Source organism: Aulonocara sp. 'chitande type north' Nkhata Bay, linkage group LG2 (genome assembly GCF_057382095.1).
Source record: "Aulonocara sp. 'chitande type north' Nkhata Bay isolate Kocher_YH1m ecotype deep benthic linkage group LG2, A_spYH_male_GT1.1, whole genome shotgun sequence".
In the NCBI taxonomy this organism is placed as follows: domain Eukaryota; kingdom Metazoa; phylum Chordata; class Actinopteri; order Cichliformes; family Cichlidae; genus Aulonocara; species Aulonocara sp. 'chitande type north' Nkhata Bay.
Genome location: NC_141345.1, coordinates 33,546,492 through 33,566,854, shown reverse-complemented (window position 1 = coordinate 33,566,854; position 20,363 = coordinate 33,546,492). Strand labels below are relative to the sequence as shown.

Below are 20,363 nucleotides of genomic sequence, written 5' to 3'. Positions count from 1 at the left end.
CTCATAAATGCATGCAGCGTATTGGGCCAAAGTAAAGGCCAGATTCAGGAACAAACACACGGACTTGAATTCTGATGGTATTTTGAAAAGGTAAAATACTTACTCAGCCCCCTCCCCCGGAGACAAGCTTTCTATGATGAATACTGCCATTAAGAAAATGACTTGTCTCAAATGTCAGACTGTAGCCAATGTTTTTAGATAAAAATTGATAGCACATGAACACAAGACATTTTCCTTTCTACCCTCTCTTTAATGTTCTTGCCAGTAAAGTGTAATCAACTCTAATTATTTAAACTGCCTGCCACTCTTTGAGACCACTGGTTTCTTAAAATAATTAGAGTTTTACATTGCATGTGTTAAAATGGCGATGGCTCACACTTTAATGGTGATGAATGATGTGCAATGTCATGAGCACTTTCAGTCATCAACTTCAGAAGGAAAATTTTGAAGCTCTACACCAAAACATATGCTGCTGAGATGATAAAGTTAATGACAGGCTGACTTTGAGCGTAGACAGAAGAGACGCAATGCATTTCAATAAAAGAAAATGATGGATGACGGAAGAAGAAAAACTGGTGAAAAAAGCACTGGATGTCATTTTGCAACAGATTTGATCAAAATGATGTTCCGAAGTGCAAACTAACCTTTCAGTGAGCAATAATAAAAAACAAGCATAACAACAGTAAAATGTGAAAAGAGTGGATCGACATAAATGAGTTTAACAACAACACAGCAATATAGCCATCTTACATGTATTGCCTCCATTTGACGCAACAAAGATTTGCCCTCTTCAAACACAGAACCTCAATCCTCCATCTCAGGTTTCCAGCATGATCAAATTTGCACTTCAAACCATTGTGCCCATTTAATCAGCCATTATGCATGCCCAGTCAACCACTGCAGAATTTCTAAGCAAAATCTCAGACTGAGGCACACAAAGCTATCTTTGATTTAACGCTAGCCCATGGGGAAACTTTATCAAACTCCTTTGCTTCCTGTGGAGCAGGACCAGGTGACTAGCAACTACTCAATCTGAAGGCCCGATTCCTTTCCGCATGCGGCAAGGAATCACGCCTTTGATCCAAACAAAGACAGCTGCAAATGCCTCTCAAGATACCAGCCCCACCAATCGCGTTTTCACATTGTTCCACCAATCAGAGCCTTGTCTCCAGCACCCACCATAATCCAACCTACTGCTGCTCTTTATACAGAGTGATTTCTCCCCCTTTGAAAAGCAATGAGGGTAAGGACTACAAACAAATAAGCATTTTAAGGTAAAATAATGAAACGTGTGCCTCACTCACCCATCTCATTGTCCGATTTATTGTCCATTTCGGTGTCAGTGAGTGTGAGCGCCGAGTTAGAGCGGCTGGAAAGGCATGAATTCTGCCCCGATTTTGCCCCTGTCCCCCAAAGAGTAATGGTACGTTCTGGTGATACAGGTTCATGGTTTTCGGTAACGACGGGTCCTCTGGAATAGCTGCTGAGTGGGTGGGAGAGGCCAGTCTCGGGGCAGAGAGCCAAGCCTCTGCGAGCCGGTGGCTCACAAATCCCGAGTTGCCTTAGCGAAAATGTCTGCCCTGTCAATGACAGAAGTAGTAAAGTTAACAAACCAAGCAACACCGTATTTAATAGCCATGAGCAGGGCTATTTAAAGAGAAAAAAAACAACAACAAAACTGTTAATCTAAGAGCATGGCGACAAGGCAGGGGGTAATTGCTAAATTAAAGCCTTAACAAGTTCCTCCAAAGCTACTTAACACTCATCAACTTATCAAGATCTACAACTGCATTTCTTTGACTCAAATCACACAAATAGTCTAATTAAAATTATAATAATTGCTATGTTTAAGATTACCAAGTTCCATTAGACAAATAGTCTGAAATCAATATCCTTGGATTAAATTACAGATTAAAAAAAAGTAAAGATGCTAATCACCTAATTATTATGATAGTTTTTTCGAAACTGTTTAAGAGACTGTTTAACAATAAATCACAGCAATGCTCTAAATTAGTTTTGTCTCCATTTCACATTGCTTAAGGGTTTGCTTATTTCTGAAAATAAAAATTAACCTGCAATGCCTTTAAAAGAGTCTGCAGCATGTTTTCAATTGGTTTTAAATGATGCAGGCATGCTGCCAAAAAAACACAAAAACATCTTAGTTCACCTCAAAGTCCTTGAATTAAAAAGTTCATATTTCAGTTTCATTCATTGCATATTTGATTTTAACCATGAAATGAGCTGTATTTGCTTAGTAGATGCTTGTAGTCAGGCTCAAATATATATGTGTGTTCATCCAGAAACTGCTATAGCTAATTATTAATATTTAATGTAGAAATCATCATAGCTATAATGTATTTTATCTCCAGTATATTTTACCATTTCAAAATGAGACATTTTCATCAGCCTCTGATGTATTTAAAATGTTTTTTAAAATTTTAGTGAAATTCACACAGCTCGATTTTTGTCATATAAGCCATTTTAAAATGTACCAGGATTCTTATGCTATTGTGCTATACGCACAACACATAAAGAGCAACTAATTAACAAGAACATGTTCTTTTTCCATCATCAACATTAAATCTGACTTTTACTGTGATGATGTAAGAAACACTCGTTAAGGCTAAATGCCTGGATTTTAAAAAGAAATAAAGGAAACTACTCTTCTTCCCACAACTTCATCATAAATCCATTTATTCTAAAATGGACACCAATTAGCACCATGAAAATATAAAAGTGTAATGGATAGTTTTTGTGATTGCAATCTTACGAGCCAAAGGAGTGCCATAAAATAGAATAAACTGCCCAAAGTTTTTAATTACAGAAATTACAGCAGTTTCTAACAGCCAATTAAAGAAGAGGGTTACTTATTGTATATTTTATCTTATTAGTTTAACATAGTCCTGCAGGGCATGAGCATTTTATGAGGTCAGAGTAGGCCACTACATCACACTCAATAGGAATTCTCTGTAAAAGTTTAGAAATATAAATCTAATTTATGCTTTTGTTTGACATCCTTTAATTGTGTTTACTACTGTCTAGCATACTGGCGCCATATTGTTATTTCTTGTCAAGCTTGCAGAGATAAAGTGGGAGATAAAACTGTGGGATAACATTTATTAAACAAACAAGCAAAAAAATCCTTGCATGAGCATTCATTTACTAATGAGGTTTCACACTGTTAGACATCAGCAAATGAACATGGATATAAGGATTTTGTTCTTTGTGGTATTTACTAAAGTCTAACAACAACTGAAATCTAAGAGCTTCTTGTTCGATTTAGAAAAATGCCACTATAAGATGGAAGACTTTTTGCTACAATCATTTTTTTGTACCCGGTGCCTTTTAAATGATAAACTCTGATGACACTGGCCATGACGTTAAAAAATGACAGGCAATCCGCACCTCTCTGAGCTTACATTTTGTACATTCATCTAACAAATCCTGAAAAATCCCACAGAAGGACAACATTTGTTCTTGCTAACCTGGCCTTGTGTACTCTGCAGTTTCCTTATGGACCATCTCCTTGACTCTTCCTCCAAAGAGCATTCGTGAAGGGTCATGGTCAAAGGCCTGGAGCGTCTCACTGGAGCTGTAGGATTTCTGAGTGGGCACGCGGCAGGCTCCCTCGTCCCGGTCTGATGAGGAGGCGGTGTAACGGCGCTCTCGATCCTTGTCTCTCTCACAGTGTCTCTCTCGGTCTCTCTGGCTCTTGGACAGCGAGCAGAAAGGCCGCTGCTCCCTCACCCTTTCCATGCTGCCTGCATGCTGGGTATCCAACTCCGCTCCCCTTCACCACCGGCACTCTCCTGAGACACTCACCACTGGATTATTTCACTGCTTTACCCCCTCTCCTCTTCCTCCTGTGGCTTTGATTCTCGTCCTGTAACCGATTTCCCCCCAAACCCTCCTCCCCACTTCTGAACCTCTGTCGCCCACTTCTTCAGTCCATTCAGCCTTCCAGCCACTCTACCTGGAAAAGAGAGATGAGGAAAGGAAGTAAGGAGCTCAGATAACACTAATCCATCTGCTTCATCTTCTAAAGCACACACTTATCCCCTTCTCATGGCCCCACCCCCGACTCTACCCCCACACCCCTGAAACCTCACCCGTGAACTGATATTTACCTCCTTAAGTTGACTTCGCCTCTTAAAAGATCACCTCTGTGTTGCATTTGCAGTCATGTTTATCTTCAGTGTGTTAACTCTAAATATTGTCCTTCAAAAACTTTCAATTCCAGTAATTTCAGTAAGCACTCTGTAAAAAAAAAGATTTAAAAAACAGTTTCTTCTTTTTTTAACTTAAAAGTTTAAAACTTTGCAATTTTCCACTGACAATGTTCCAAAGTTAACATTCTCCGAATGCAAAATTCTGCTTAAATGAAGGATAAATCAACAGGTTGACATGACTAGGAAAGCTTTTACTTTCATTATCACTTTAAAAAGACTTTTATTTAATTGATAAAATTAGAATGCCAAGCCTTTATATGAACATTCAATAAGTGTTACTTTAAATGCACAGAAGAACAATGACAAGATTAAATATTTCTATCAAAATTCATATATATATATATATATGCTGGATAGCATATATATATATAGAGAGAGAGAGGAAAATAAAACTGTGCTTTTTTATCAATGTTGACGTTTTATACTTTTATACTGTATTTCCACATACACACAGATCATTTCAATTTACCATTTCTTAAGCTCCACATAATTTCTGCACCCACAACAATAAAGTGAAGGTAAACTGAACTTCATTTGAGGTACTAAAAAAATCATAACAGAAATCTTTTTTTTCCCAGAACAGTGCCTTTGTTACTTTGAATAGTCCACAAGTGGGCAAGAAGCAGCTATCACAAGAACCATTTAATCGGTTTAAATTAGCAGCAATGAAAGCTCTTCCAAAAATGAAAGCGTTTTTTTTTCTTTGTTTTGTTTTTGATCTCAGAGATTTAAAAAAAAATCCAGACACAGTGTCAAGAGACTGCAAGGTGATCAAGTCTTTATATTTGACAGATATTCATTTGCATATTTTAAACCAGTGTTTAATTTCATGCCTAAAATAGCAAAAAGACTACCTTTCTCTATTTACCATCCAGGGCAGACAGTAAAAGACTCTAATATCATACAAAGACTTTGAACCAGCTTTGTTTCCCAAACTCTCACTGTAATATTTGACAACTACAAACACTGCACTAGCTATACATGCAGTTTGTCTCTGGCCACAGAAACATTAGATAAATTGGTGTTAAAAATCCTAACTTGTTAGAAATTCAGAGAAGACACTCTCACTCTGCTCTAAATGTGGACAAGGGGGATGAGAATGTGACTAATCCACAAAAAACCCTTGAGTGGAATGTGGATGGGAGCCGTGGTGTGTCAGAAGTGTTTATTACCAGCCATTTTCCACTGCTTCCTGAGACACACACACGGCGCAGAGTCACACATGCCACACACCACAATTTCATTTCTCTCTTGGCTGAGCTGTAAGACTTGAGTATCAGACTCCTTCTTTCCCCAAATGAGATCTACTTCGTTTCACATCAAGCATCAAAACCTTCCAATGAAGCCAGGATAGCGTACCGTCGCACGGCGAGATAGCACCAGCCCCAGAGAGACGTTCCAAAAACTGAAGCAGTTGCGGGTGGAGTACAGGATGCAGGGATAATGAAAACTGTGAGCTGTTCTAGGCCTCTTAAACTTATTTTTCCCCCCTTCTCCCTGAGTTGCTTCATATCGCTCTGTTCCCCCGATGGGCTGAGATGCAATCAGTGACACACTCTCTTGTAAGGCTGACACTCAACACTCAACACTCCCCCCCACGCACTTGTTTTACGATGCCACAGGCCATCTCAATCACATCTCATCACTTTCAGGAAATTGTACACACCCGTCCAGATTGGCAGATTAATGCACAGGATGCGTCCAAGCGGACACGCCCAGAAGCCTCCTTGATTGCAAACTCCCCCTTCTTTATGGACTTGTAAGAAGATTCGGTATCTGAAAAACAGCTAATGCCACAAGTCTTACCCACTGAGCCACAAGCGACCACTATAGGAGGAATTAGATTTGTGTCCTAATCAGCCTACAAGCCCTTAAGTGACCAGGCATGTCCCCATAAACATTCCTCTATTACTCTGAGGACTCAAAGATGCCATCTTCTTCACAGCTCATCCTAGTGTCCTGCTTCGCTTTGTTTCCTCACAGCACACGGGGACACTAACGGTTCATTCGTTACAGTTTAAAATATGTACAAGAAGTCACAGAGGCTCTTAAGAGAATTCTGTTTTTCTTACACACTTTAAGTTTCAGAGGTTTTAAGTATAGTGCAGTATAAACTAGACTATGTAGTATGCATTTACTACATAAAATCTGCCTCTGGCTACCCTACTGAGAGTACATACTAGTGTACACCAGCTCTGTTTGATTAAATGAGGAGAACCTTTAGGGTTCATTATGAATCAAAAATCCTCGGTACATTCCCCGCCCTAAAAAAAAAAAACTTTTCTGTATCATTCACTTCTACATTCCCTTTTACCTTTGATCATGCAGTTGAATCAGGACAGTTAGTCACCCATGACCACTCGGTGGAACAGTCGACACTGCAAAATTAGTGTCACACAGAGGTCCTCTTGCAAGCCAGTGAGGCACGGAAAAAGATAGTTCATGATGTACGCAGCTCAGCTCCACACACGTCCGAACGACTCCCGTGCCAGTTGAGTACGGTCCCCCCGACGCCTAGTACTGTCCTACACCTCTGCACTTTTTTGAACCATAAACCATAAACCATCTGTATAATAAGGTGTGAAGACACGTGTCCAAGTCAACTGGTTCTTCAGGGCAGTTGAAGAGGTTTCTAATTGAGATTTACTTTTTCCACGTCTCCCGTTTAGTACTTTATTCATCAAAGATGACAGAGGGGATGTCTTATGTTACCAACAGATCAGGGCTGGGATTCAGAAGAGATGACCAAAGAGGAGAGAAACCTTTTAAGATTGGTTAAATAAGATGGTTTATAATGAATTAAATGAATGAGAAAAATGTTATCGGTACATTAATCATCAAAAACATAAAAGGATACTTTCTGATACTTCAAACAAGGATTGCTAAGGTGGATCAGTGACTTTCTAGACGCCACTGAATCACTGATCTCAAATATTACATAACTAATTATTGAAATGACAAAAAATAACCAGTATTTTTTTTCTTTCTTCAAAAACCGATTTGATTTAATCTTTGGTTCTAGCAGAATGCAGAATCATCCTCCTTTTAATCTGCATCTGACTGTGTGTTTTGATTGACAGCGACCTGACCAACCAACATCTGTCACCGCATTTCAATCCAAATGTTACTAAATTCTGATTATTGCATGTGAGTGCCAACAAAGCCAAGGCAAATGCAAAAGATCAAATAAAAACGAAATAAAATAAATAAATAACTCCGGTAAATAAATAAATCTCAGGTGAAATAACTAAAGCTGTTCCAACTTTAGCAGGAATAGACAGAAATATTAAGAAGACGAAAGTGCGCTTCTTTTCTAAGATATCTCAGAACTGATAAGCATGCAAAATTAGATTAATGAACACCTACACCAGCTTAAATTGAGCTGGCAGACACTGGTTACTTCAGCACACAAAGCAAAACAAGAGTAGCCACTGCTGACCAGAGTGCTGAAGTGGCAACTATTCACCAAGCCTTTGTCCGGTAATTATATTTCCGCAGGGCGGCTGTACGTATCAGCTCAGATCTCCCTGTTGGTGACCTCTGTAAATAATGATAATAAAGAGCGTACTTGTCGTTCCTAGTGTGTCCCTCCAAGACAATTCACCTGTCACCAAGTGGCCTGGCTGGCCCCTCAACTCCCCCCAAACCCCCTCATCTTGTTGTTGGCCGTTTGCCGGAGCACAGATCAGACGGCTCTCAGCCACGGGGAGTGGTGAGAGCAGTAGATGGAGCTTGTGGAGATCAGGGCTGGCTCTCTTCAACACAGCCAGCACCTCCAACAATAGCCGCCTCTGACAGCTTTGCATAATTCATCTTGTCGAGTCTCTCTCTCTTTCCTCTTTGACGCTCCTCTCTGCCTCTCCTCTTTCAGTTTCTCTTCAGTTCTTCTGCTTTTTTGTGCCTCCCAGCGCTTGGAGAAGGGGCGAGGGAGAACCAGGGCAGTGTTCCATCAGATGCTGCCTGTTTCCCCCTGACACTAGTGATTTTGGAGACACAGAAGTGTTTGTCTGCAGCGTGATGCCCAAACTCTGAATTCTGGATGCCATCTGAACCAGATTGTGTTCGTTTTTTATTGAGGCTCAATGCCTAAATTCCTCACTGCAACAAGAACTGTAGAACTATTACCTAAAAATACCCAGATCAGCATCAAAATTGTGATTTTTTTTTTTTCTTTAAGTGCTGACGTGAATCGTGGGGAATCTGACCAAATAGTGCTGATATGCCACAACGACATTTTGGTATAATTCAGTCTTTATAAATGTACAGCTTCAGAGAGAGAAAGGCAGTTAGGAAGTGGAGAAAAGACAGCAAACAAAATCATGACAGCATTTACCAGCAATTAAATTTTAGCTGCAGCTATATCCTTAGTATACATGGTGACGGATGAGCTTACCACCCTCGATGCGACTCTTAGGAAACACGATAAAATCCTACTCCATGCTAGGTCTCTCGTCTCGGTGTATGATGCATATTCACAAGTAGAGTAAAGTGATGCAAATCTCTGGTACAGTCACTTCACATTATTCCAGGCACATGGAGCTTTAAGCTTCATCCCTCATAGTTGCAGCGCATTTAAAAGACAAACAGAGGTACTGTGACTATGAAAAATAAATCAAAAAAAGCTGAGCTGAACTCAAAGCGTTTTGTTTTCTTATTTTTCCTGCCTGTCTCTAAATCACAGCGGTCAACGTCTAATCTTAACCATTTTATTGTTCGCCTTTTGTGTATTATATGTGTGTGTGTGTGTGTGTGTGAATTAAATAATAAAAAAAGCATGTGCCAGTCCCAGGATACAACACAATAAGCTGAGCGTGGATGTTTACAAATCCCTCAAATAATCCTTCACCTGTGACTCATGTGAGTTATATATTCATTGAATCTTTAGTGGGGAAATTGCAAGCACAGCCAGATTCATTTTTTAAAATGTAATTGCTAGGTGTGGACAATTGGAATATAAAAACCCAGAGCTTTATAATGTTTTTTTGCAGTATCTCCTTGTATCTCAAATGGTAATAATGGGTTATTCAGTGAATTCACACACACAGGCTACAGCATTTATCTGTATCCAAGGCTACAATTATTGAAGCCAGTTCTTATCAAAATAGGTGCTCCCTTCCATATCACACACCCAATTACACGAGACAGTCTTAATTCAATGAGCCACAGTTTGCTTTTCTCTCAAATTGGTATCACTGCAGTGTTATTTCAAATGGCGGATCTAAAGAAGTAATGATGTCCATGGTCATTCACTTAATTGAGAATCTTGCAAGACACTGTCAACAATTATCATCTAATACTCGCACAAAATGAATTGACTCCATTGCTGACAGACTTCTACCGTCCTGCAGCAATTTAAAGAGAAATCCATGATCGAGCCGCTGTTACGGAAATAAAATTAAATTGTAGCGATGCAGCTGCAGAGTAACGATGCAACAGAGAAATCAAAAAACAATTGAGGAGGGCTGAAAGAAGCCGTATCTGTCCACAACAGTAAACTTGTAAACAAAACATAATGGGTAACAACAAAAATGACGCTGACAAGAATAAAAACTTCATTGTAGACATCTTATTTATTTAGACTGGAGTGCATTGTTTAATTACAGATTATAAATCCAACATCAGTCTTGCCTGACAGTCTAATCTGGACATCTGTAGAACTACTGTAGCCAATCAACAAGCACTCAGAGAGTGGATGAAAATCATTACTCAAACTATATTTTAAATTCTGCAAGCATACAAACCTGGCAACCAGATAAAAATTCAAATGCGCAGAGATATTCTAAAGTGCTGACATTGGGTGTCATTCAAATGCATCTCACACGATTGTACCACAAACTAAACCTCCCTCTTTTAGGATGTGCAGGAGGAGATGGAATATACGCAGCAGTCACATAACAGCGCTAGACAACCGAAGAGTATAAGGGAAAGCTTCAATGGAGAATACTGCAATGGGAGCGCAATACTCAAGAGCTGCTGCAACTGCTGGAAAACATCAAATCTGACCAAACACAGACATAGTGCAGTAGCGGTTAGTCTTCATAGGCGTTACAAAATAAATCAATGTACCTACGCCAATACTACCGAATTAGAAGAAATTTTAAAGCACACAATGAAAACAATTTACAGAGAATAATAGGTAGAGAGCGTTTCTTCTTTAGACCAGTTGTGCCACATAAACCCTACAATACATAAAGAAACTGGAGGGTTTTATTCTCTTGTTGTCAGCTTTTTAAGGCGTATGTAGGTCATGATGGCACACGATCAGACTACTGAGAGACTGCAGGCCTTATAAAAGAAACATCAATCTGAAAATTCACCACATCACACTGGTTTTTCTACTTCCAGGGGTGAAACTTGTAGAATCTGGCCTGTAATGATCGGCCAAGCCTGAATTCTGAATGCACACTGCTCTCCGCTGGAAGTCAAAGATTGCTGACCTGTATACCATTACACCAAATCAGATGCACCAGTTTTACACTCTTCAATGCTCTGATATTCAATATTTTCTCCTTCACCCTGCTGACAATAAGGAGACAGAAATGTGTTACTGACTGGCTTCCCACATAAACTAGCACCTTTGCCTTGTCCCAATCATCGCTCTTCGTCACCCACCAGACCTGAGGCTTTCAGCATCAGAGAGGTCACGTCAACTGAATTATTGAGGCCATCAACCGGCTCCATCGACAACCGTAGCTGACGCCCAACTTCCCACTGGGCTGTCCAGGGGCCACAAAAGACCAGACCTAAGGCCCTTGGCAGATGAAAGCTATTCTGGGAAACCTTTTCCAGGATCGGTATTTCTTAATGCAAGTATAGCAAAACAGCAAAAGTCGTTTTTCTTTAGAATTTTGGCAACATGGACCACTGCGAGGGGAAGATAAAAAATTCTTCAATTTAAATAATGAATCGGTTTCATCAATATTTTAATGTGAGCTGGACAATACACAAGTATGACTCTAATAAGCTATAACATCCTTTAAAAATGTAACAATTCCTGACATCGTATTCAGATCCTTCGAATATAATGTCTGTAGTTCATGAAAGCCGAACCTAGACACCGCAGAGGTATTCGCTCAGAGCAATTTTCACAAGCAGAGAGCACAATGCATTTCTATTTTATTCTCCCTGTGACACAACTAAGCACATTTCTGTTTGGCTCTCCCCACCAGCCTCAGCCTGGAGCATGCAGCGAGAGTTGCACTGTTACAAAGTCAAGCCCACTCCTCAATCTTGCCACTTGGTCTTGACCCAGAAAGTCCAACGGAGCATGCTGAGCCATAAATGTTAATCTGTAGGTTACAACAGTGTGAAGTGGTGCTGCCCCCAGAGCTGGACCAGCAGGACAGCATCCTGTGGCTAATCGCAGGTGGCTTTCATCTCAGCCTGTTTCGGCCAAAAACCTCAAAACAAAACCAAGAGGTGTCATGCTTGAATAGTCCTTTTTCTTGATTTTAAGTAATCCATACAAAGCCAAGGGAACGGCTTTCACTTCATCACAAACAATTACCAGCTTGGCTGCTTTGTCTGAACGCCTACGCACAACATCACCACCAATGTATTTGCATGCATGTGTGCAATGAGATCCAGAATTCAGTTTGTGTTACGCACAACACATTAGGTCATGCAGTCAGCCTACAATAGCCATGAGCTGGGTAAAATAACTGTTCCTTTGAGAACATTCCTCTCTCCTCTCCAATCAGAATGCAATGGCAGGATTCACATTATACTAAGCAGATATTCAAGATGAAAAATACTAATTAAATCCATCTTTAGTGCTGATATAAAATGCCATTTATATTCCCGACTGTTTCAAGCCCTTCCCGATATCCATATTTTAATTTAATAAAACTTGGTTATGAATTGTAGAATAAAATGGTGTTATATAAAGAAAAAAAAGCATATACCGTATACCCCTGAAACAGCTTACATTTATGCCATGTTTCCCCCCCAACCCCCTCTCTCACGCAGCATACAATGTAGTTAAGGACCACAGTGGTAATGCATCAAGTGCTGTCACTAAATATCCCTACTCTAAGCACATTTCAAGAGCGTGCAATCTCTTCCCTCCCAAATGCTAGGGTGACTTTCAGCAATAATTTGGCAACTTGCGCAGACCACAAACAACTTTTCTTTAAATGGTAAACTTTGCTGCAGGAGTCACATCCCTGACAGTAATCCTCTGAGGTGAGGTCATTAAAGCACATATGCAAATCGGTCCGTCAATGGAGGTTTTGCCATCGCAACGCTTGGTTTCTTTAACTTTCTAAAGGCCTGAAGAATGCACCGTGGCATGCTTTACTTTCACGCCAACTATTCATCATGATGTCTGGCTATTCTCATGGGAGGAAAGGGAAAATGTACTCAGAGAGAAAACAGGTGAAAGAGACTACAGCAGACAATAGCCAGACAGGCTGTGTGTTAATAGTAACAGATTAGAGGGCAGCAATTATGTAAAGTAAATATGACATGGAACCGATCCGTTGAGCCCAGGGAACTGTGGGTAGTTTGTCAGGCTGCATTAACCTTCACGTGTTTGCTCTGATGTGTTGAAACAGGCGACTCGGCCATGCTGTTTGCCATATCAAATGTTATAATTCCTAAGGTCATCTTCCGAGCCACTGTCAGCATCTACAAGTAATATGATGAAATATTATAAGCGCAGGCCTGTGCATCGACTCTCCTTCCATATCTCTCATATCTTAGAGGAGTAATTTTTACAGATGGAGAGCAGTCATTTCGATTGCCCCTTAACAATCTATAAAACTGTTTAGGGGCAGTATTCAAGCGGCATTATCCCTAAAGGAGGCAGTTCTCATCACACAGAATATTAAATTCTCCACAGGAATAATGAAAGGGGAAATTACTTAAGGATAGGAACACAGAGTGGCAGTGTTATGTACACAGTTCTTCTAATATTTCTGAATTAATTAGATCATTTTGAGCTCCAAGCGTAGAAAAGAAAATAAATAAATAAATAAAATCAGAATTTCAAGGACTCTGCCGCATCAGAAACTGTAGTCACCTGCTTTGATTACTGGGCTTGAAGCAGCAATGAAGTTTAAAGTTGAGGTATTTGGCTAAAGCCTGAATAAGAGGGGTCACAGCAGAAAAGCCTAAATATCCCAGTTCCAGATGCGTAATCACCTGCCACATTATGGCAAAGCGTGTACTAGACAACTACAGTGGGTTATTGCTTTTCTCTGCAGAGCTGTGTAAAATATGTCGACAGCCTAATATTCACCAGGTCTGTTCTGACTCCAGGTGTGTTTCTGAAGACTGTAAACACAACACACTTCATTTATCAGGATGCTACTGCAGTCACCAGAACATTAGTCATATAGATTGTTATGTCTTATTCAGAAAAGTCAATTTCAATTATTACCAGTGCCTTGAAAAAAGATAATACAAGCTGCACTCATGTTCTGGGGCCCTGCTACAAAAACACATGTTCAATATCACCCAATAAGTGTCACTGTAATGCATTTACAGGCTTACACAAGAAACACAGACTGTGTCTCTGCTGTTTGAAGCCTTTCTTTGTTGCTATGTGACCCGATGCAAAGCCAAAAGCTAAAGATTAGAAATATATTGATCGCTTATATACATATTTTTAAGTAATACGCCTCTGACTACCTATCTAATATCTAATCTTGCTGTTTTATTTCTGTTTCATATTATTTAAATTTTCATAGAAGTATTTCTTATGATTTACAAGAACAGCGGGAACAGTTCACCACTCAGGCCTGAAGTGGTGAAGATCTACACTGCTTTACTGTTCCAGTCCTTGACAGCAAATGGCCTCAACTGCTGCAGTTCCTCAATAGCACTCAGGACAATAGCAATAAATCACTTTAGCTGGACAGATATTCTTGTCCTTCTGGGCTATCATATGGACCCAGATGCATGTTTTTGCAGATTGCGTTTAGTCTGATCCCTGCCAGAGCGAAATCAGATCAACGTTTCTCTCTGCCTCATGCTAAGTGCTAAGACAAGTCATAATTCCACATTGCTGAGCCACATGGAAAGTTGAAATTAAACCATCTGATGTCTAAACTGTTGTATTTAATTAAAATAACTTCTTGCCGGTTTTGAAATCCTGCTAATCCTGAAAACCAAAATCAATTTACAAATTGCACGTTCCATATGATTTTTACCAGGCAACAGCCCCTTCCTCCTAACCCCCAAAACGCATGTAGAAGGTTGTGATTTCTGCTGGCATTTGTCTGTACCAACATGCTTGGAGGTTCTGAACAACTGCGTAATACCCGACCTTTCTAGAGGCCTGTTTTGAGGCAAACAAAAGGTTCTTCTGATGAACTTTCTCCATCTTCTGCTCCTGAAGCTTAAACCACAAATGTGGTACAAGTTAATGTATTTCAAAACCTTTAACATTATTATTAGATTAAGCAGACCATTTCTGTGGTTGGCATACCGCTTATATTAGGCTCCTGGGTGTTTTTGTAGCAATATATTTTTGGAAAAATTATTTTTTTGTATCCAGACCATCCCTCAAGACCCCTTATGGAGTGTAAGTTTAGATGTGACTGTGATTAGATTGGAGATAATTATGTTATTACTGTTATCATTACTGAAAAATAAGAGTTTAATAATGTCAAAAGAATAAATAAAATACTTTTTATATATTTTTCCTAGAATTCTCAAAGATCTATGACAGCAAAATCCTTATAAACACACACTCACACACATACATATATATATATATATATATATATATATATATATATATATATATATATATATATATATATAGCACGATATATAGCACTCGTTAAAGGACATCAGGTGAGTTTTGGAAACTCATCTTTTTCATCACTTAAAACTGGAATACAATAACCCCCCACCACTCTGAACGGAATATCAAGAAATTGATACATCTTGCATCTGTAGCCTGCCCACTGCAGCAATGCATTTGCTAAACATATAGGCTATAACGCATAATCCAAATATTACCCAACTCATTTGTTTCAAGGTAGTGGAGAAGAGGGGCTGGGCGCCAGGTGGGTTTCGGGTTCGCATCTTATCAAAAGACTCAATACAGCATGCAGACCAAATTAGACACCATTACTGACCAGGGGATAACGATCCTGTGGCTTATTTAAATTACGCGGATGGAGTCTATTTAGAGTCAATGCAAATGGGGGAAATCTAACTACACACTGACCTGCATGAAGCGTCTTCGAGCCTGTCCGAAGCAGCGGCACATAAACTTCCAACGGTGCGCTTTAGTCCAAACTTGCAGGAAGCGGGGAGCTGAGCGCGACGCGATACGTTTCTTACAATGACCGCGTTTGCAATTCAGCACAGTGTGGATTCTTCAGAGAGACCTCTTTCACTACTCCCCGGAATTCTCTCGGCTTGATTAGAGGCTGAAGCTCGGAACAGCCGACTTGTGCGTGAACGTTGTGCTGCTGCTTGGTGATGGAGCAAGGAGCTTCAGCTGGCAGCTCCGCGCGAGAAACGTGTTTCAGCCTAGAAATCTTCCCAGTAGTCCCGGTGGCTGAGCTCAAGCAATACTTCCGACAATGCAGTTGTCCCCTCTCTGAGGTAACACCGTTATATATATTTTTTCCAGTCGCCAAGCACTTGCGCTGGATGTTTAAAAGCAGAAAACTCACTCGGTGAGGATGCGGAGTCTCGCCAGCCGCTCTGCTACTCCGTTGTCCGATATGCACTTGTCAGCTGATAAACTGCGCATCCCGTCGCTTCCCTCAGCCTCGCCTCTGGTCTGCCTATCAGGAACGGGTTAGGCCGTAGGGGTCAACCACACGGGTGAGCAGCAACAAGCACACAGCTGCACCTGTGAAGAAAACGAGTCCCATTATTAGACAAAGAGAGCGTTTACCTCCAACGACACTGTAATAACCAAAACTACCTTTGATACACTGCTACGCGTTTGTTGCTGCCACTTAAATAAGTTCCAGTTTGCATGCAAGCTAGAATTATATATATTCCTCAATTTGATTGTGAAAGCGCAGAGGCGGATTTACTCAGAGCCACAGCTTCCAGTCAGCCCACCTGCCTGTTTTCCTTCAGCCTGCTCGCTCCTCTCTTCTCTTTTGTATTGAGAAGCTGTTCATTAAGCTTACCTATGGCCGCACGCGCGCTGCCACATAATTGGCTAACTCACAAATCTCAATTTCTCACCTTCAGTGTGACTGACAAAGGGAAAGGCAGAGTGATGTAAATAAATGCGATATTTCTCACAGAAGACTAGCAGCTAAGGGTTATTCAAGCTGTTAAACTGTTGGGTAAACAAGAAGGCCACAACGACGACGCTTGGTGTTGAAATTAAAATGTTGCTGTTAGTCTGGCTGTCGAATAAAGATTGATTCATATTGTTTTGCTCCATCCACCATCTGTGGTGGAATTGATCAACTGCTGCAGAGATATGCAATAAATATGCACAATTTGAGTTCAGTCAACCTAAACCAACACTAAGAAAGGTTATTCTAATGAATTTTGTCTCCCCATCTTTCATATGAACCTTCAATAAAATACGAGCATGCTTTGTGCATGCTTAGATAGAGCGTCAGTTGCGGATCTTATAGAACGAATTGAAGTCCTTCACTGCTTTGTAAGTGTGAAAACTTCATCTTGATGAGCTCCAATTACAGAGATAAGTACACTTGCCTCCCAGCCATTCTCCATCCTGCTAAAACCAAAACCACATTTACTTTGAATTAGCTTTGTGATGTATGAAAACATATAAGACGCTATCTGATAGCCTTCAAATGGTAGCATTTAGAGGATATACCACGGAAAGCAGAGTTTCATTAATTACAAAAGCAATGCCCACTAATCCCACTAGAAAGGCATTTTGAGGCTGAGTCGTTTTGGTTCTGAGGGAGAGAGAAGAGAGAAAGACAAACAATACCAATGGTAGATCACAGACCTTCAAACTATGGTCTGCAGGCCCCACAGCTCAATAGGGGGCCCACTACTGCAGCTCTGACTGGGCATTTTTTTTAATCCCCTTCCTGAATTTACCCCACGTCTGACCACATGCAGTGATGAAGTTATCACTGAGGACAGCTTTTCTCCAAGCAAAATCAGCTCTAGCCTTCGATGCTTGATTCTTCTATTATACCCGGGAGCACATCAAAAACTTGCCTCCATCAAATGGCATTATCTGCATGAAAGGCAACTGCCCAACAATCTATCTCCCACTCTGCCATTCTATCTTCAGTCAAGGGCATGCACAAAAAAAAAAGAGGAAAGAAAGGACACAAAAAAGGAGAGGAATTCTTGTAAGGGCTGCTGAAGCCAGTACCCCTCCTTCTTGTCCCTGCTTCAAGTCAAACTACTTTTTTCCCGCTTTTGTAATATTCTTGGGGGCTTTTCAGAGAAACTGTACGTGGAAGTTAGTTACTAAGCAACATATTCACACATTTCATCAACATGAAGGTTCTCTTAAGTTCAGTAAACCAGAGGGTTAATGATAGATTAAAAGTCCTTTGGTTTTTTGAACCAAAGAAAATAGCTCATTCAGTTTCACAAAAATGTTCTTTTACTACGACTTGAATCAACTTTACATCCTTAACTGAGATTTCCCATACCTTAGACAAAGCTTTATTTTCTCCTAGTCACACACACAGTGCGTGTCAGTGCAGTCAACTGTGCCCTCTATTGGAGGCCAGTCACTTTCAACATCCAAATCCAAACACAAATGCACAAGCGTTTTACATGATGAAAAGAGCATTAATCAAATCTGGAACAGCACTTGAATAGGATGAAAAACTCAATCAAAGAAAGTGCTTGATAGCAAACAAATAAATTACATGCACACATGTTATAGATCAGTAGCTTCTAAATAGGATACCGTTTTATCAGTATGAACATGAAGTGCCAGTGTCTTTTTTAGAATGATAGATAAAAGTCAATATTAGTCCACAAATTGCAGGAATGTAGTAGACACGTGCAGCATTGTTATTTGCTGCATTTGCTTCCGAGGCTACGTAAGGCTTGCAGGATGTGTGCCGGAATATACAAAACATGAACCAGAAACATCACTATTGAAGCCCAAGAGCACAGCATACATTAAAGAATAAAACACCATATCTTTCTTGAGCCCTGTATGTTTTACATATGTACAGAATCAGCAGAGAAAACAGATGGGCCACACCACGGGGACAGAGAGACTTGTGGACATAATAAAAAGCAACATTGACAAATTATGCATACACTCCCTTACCCATCCTATGTATGCAGGAATTTGTCCCCAAGGGGTTAGACAGTGAAGCTGATGTGTTAGAAACTGTGTCTTGTCTTGTCCAATGTGTTTTAAAAAGCAAAAGTAACAATGGATGTGTTCCCTATATGTGCGCGGTACATTATATTCACACTGTAAAGGCTATTGCCTTTAGTTAGTCCAGTATTGTGTTCCACAAACTAAACGGACATGTATAAAGGGATTGGACAGAACTTCTCTTTTCATGTGGAAATGAATCACTTCCAAAGGGACAAAACAGCTTTCATCCTTGGTTATACCGTGAGGACTTTGGGGAAGCACCTTTTTCTATCTGAGGAGAAGGAAAATGAAAAAAAGAAGGATTTTAATACACAAACACAAATTTATGTCACATAATATCAATGTTGTTTTTCAATATAGTGTTAAAATCAAAAGGAAGTGTCAGGCTGTGCAAATGAATCTAATATTTATTCAGAGGTGTGACATCTCTCAGTCACCTAGAGTGGGAGTGTTTGGGAGGGCTTTGGTGTTCTTCTGAGGCTATTCTCTGAGCACGTCTATTGATTATGGTGGGTCCCTTCAGTATCACCAAGTCATGTTAGGAAAATGCCACACAGTCAGAAGAAAATTAGTGAAATAAAAGACATAAATATAAAAAAAAAAATCACAGCTTTTCCTTGCCTTACCTTATGAGACAACATAATATAAACCTTAGCTCAAGGTTAATTATGTTAAACACGTCTGGGTTTGTTTTTGTTTATGTTGTCTTTAATAATCAGCTTTTGGACTTTGGGGTTAAAAAATATCACAGAAGGAAAAAACAAATCAATTTATAAATTTTAATCAATTTTTAATTAAATCCACCAACTACTTAAATTTTGAGTAAACAGAAGTTCAGTTTGGCTGAAAATGGACGTACAGTAAAAAAGAACACCTTTTGAAATATCAGACAGGCTCAGTGTCATTCAGAATTTTTTAGATGGATGGACAACCTCAAAGGCAATAGACCTGTGGCAACTCAAAGCTGCTGGTGGAAGACCTTGTGGGCTGCATTCATTTAATTTAAAAAGATTAACTGGTAAGCAAGGAGGGCAGCCTCGAGAGATAAAAGGATAAAAGACACTTTTTTTTCTGGGTAGGAGGCAGACATTTGAAGAATAGACATGAGGCTGTTATATTTTCTTTGAGTATCATATGAATACATATCTGTGTAACCTAAAAAAAAGACAGGCTGAAAACATTCTGGTTACTCATCAGGACGCTGCATTGAACTTCGTCTCCATCACAGTTTCATATTTTTATTTAGTTTTTCGGCTTACAATTGGTAGATGGTCTACACAGTACAACCCAGGAAAACGTGCACAGAAATATCAGGGCTTATAAAAGAATAAAAAGTAGTCTACCACTGGAATAAAATTTCTAAATTATTCCACGATTGACTTGAAAATGACATTTTCTTATCTTCAGTATAGCCCTGTAAAGATGAGCTAAATGCAGAACTCATCTTTCTACACTAATAACTCACTGATGGAAAAAAGGCAACAAATGTACCTTGCACTCTGAAATACAATTTTTTGATAAAGATTGATCACTTTTGTGTGCATGAAAAGTTAAAATTATCTTTGTTTAAAACAACCCAATAGTTATGTAACAGTAGTCTGAACATGATTTTTTATGTCTTAAGAGTTGTGTTTACAAAGTCCTACTCAGCCTTTCCTGCACTAAAAGCAAAGCTGCTACTGTAGTGAAGGTTGTTGTGGAAAAAATAAGAAGGTTAAAATGTTAAAATGGCACGCATATGAAAAATATATAAAACAGGGAAGGATAATGTTTAAGGACTAAGAATACATATCCTCCAGCTGTCAGTTTGTAAAGTACAGACCTTTACAAGACATTACACAAATGCTTTTGTCTGGCATTATGAT

At 39.7% G+C, this 20,363-nt stretch overlaps 1 protein-coding gene across 3 annotated transcripts in view; it reads right to left on the bottom strand.

The window, feature by feature from the left end:
* The window catches only part of LOC147338235 (teneurin-3), a 133,438-nt gene extending 117,164 nt beyond the window's left edge, over nucleotides 1-16,274 (bottom strand). For all 3 annotated transcript variants that reach the window (XM_086260011.1, XM_086260022.1, XM_086260032.1), the window contains exons 1-4: nucleotides 16,123-16,274; nucleotides 15,412-16,047; nucleotides 3,486-3,973; nucleotides 1,305-1,580 (exon numbers count right to left, since the gene is read on the bottom strand). In XM_086260011.1, coding sequence (XP_086116137.1) covers nucleotides 1,305-1,580; nucleotides 3,486-3,756 — 547 coding nt within the window. In that variant the 5' untranslated portion in view covers nucleotides 3,757-3,973; nucleotides 15,412-16,047; nucleotides 16,123-16,274. The remainder of the gene's footprint in view (nucleotides 1-1,304; nucleotides 1,581-3,485; nucleotides 3,974-15,411; nucleotides 16,048-16,122) is intronic.
* Nucleotides 16,275-20,363: the final 4,089 nt, after the last annotated feature.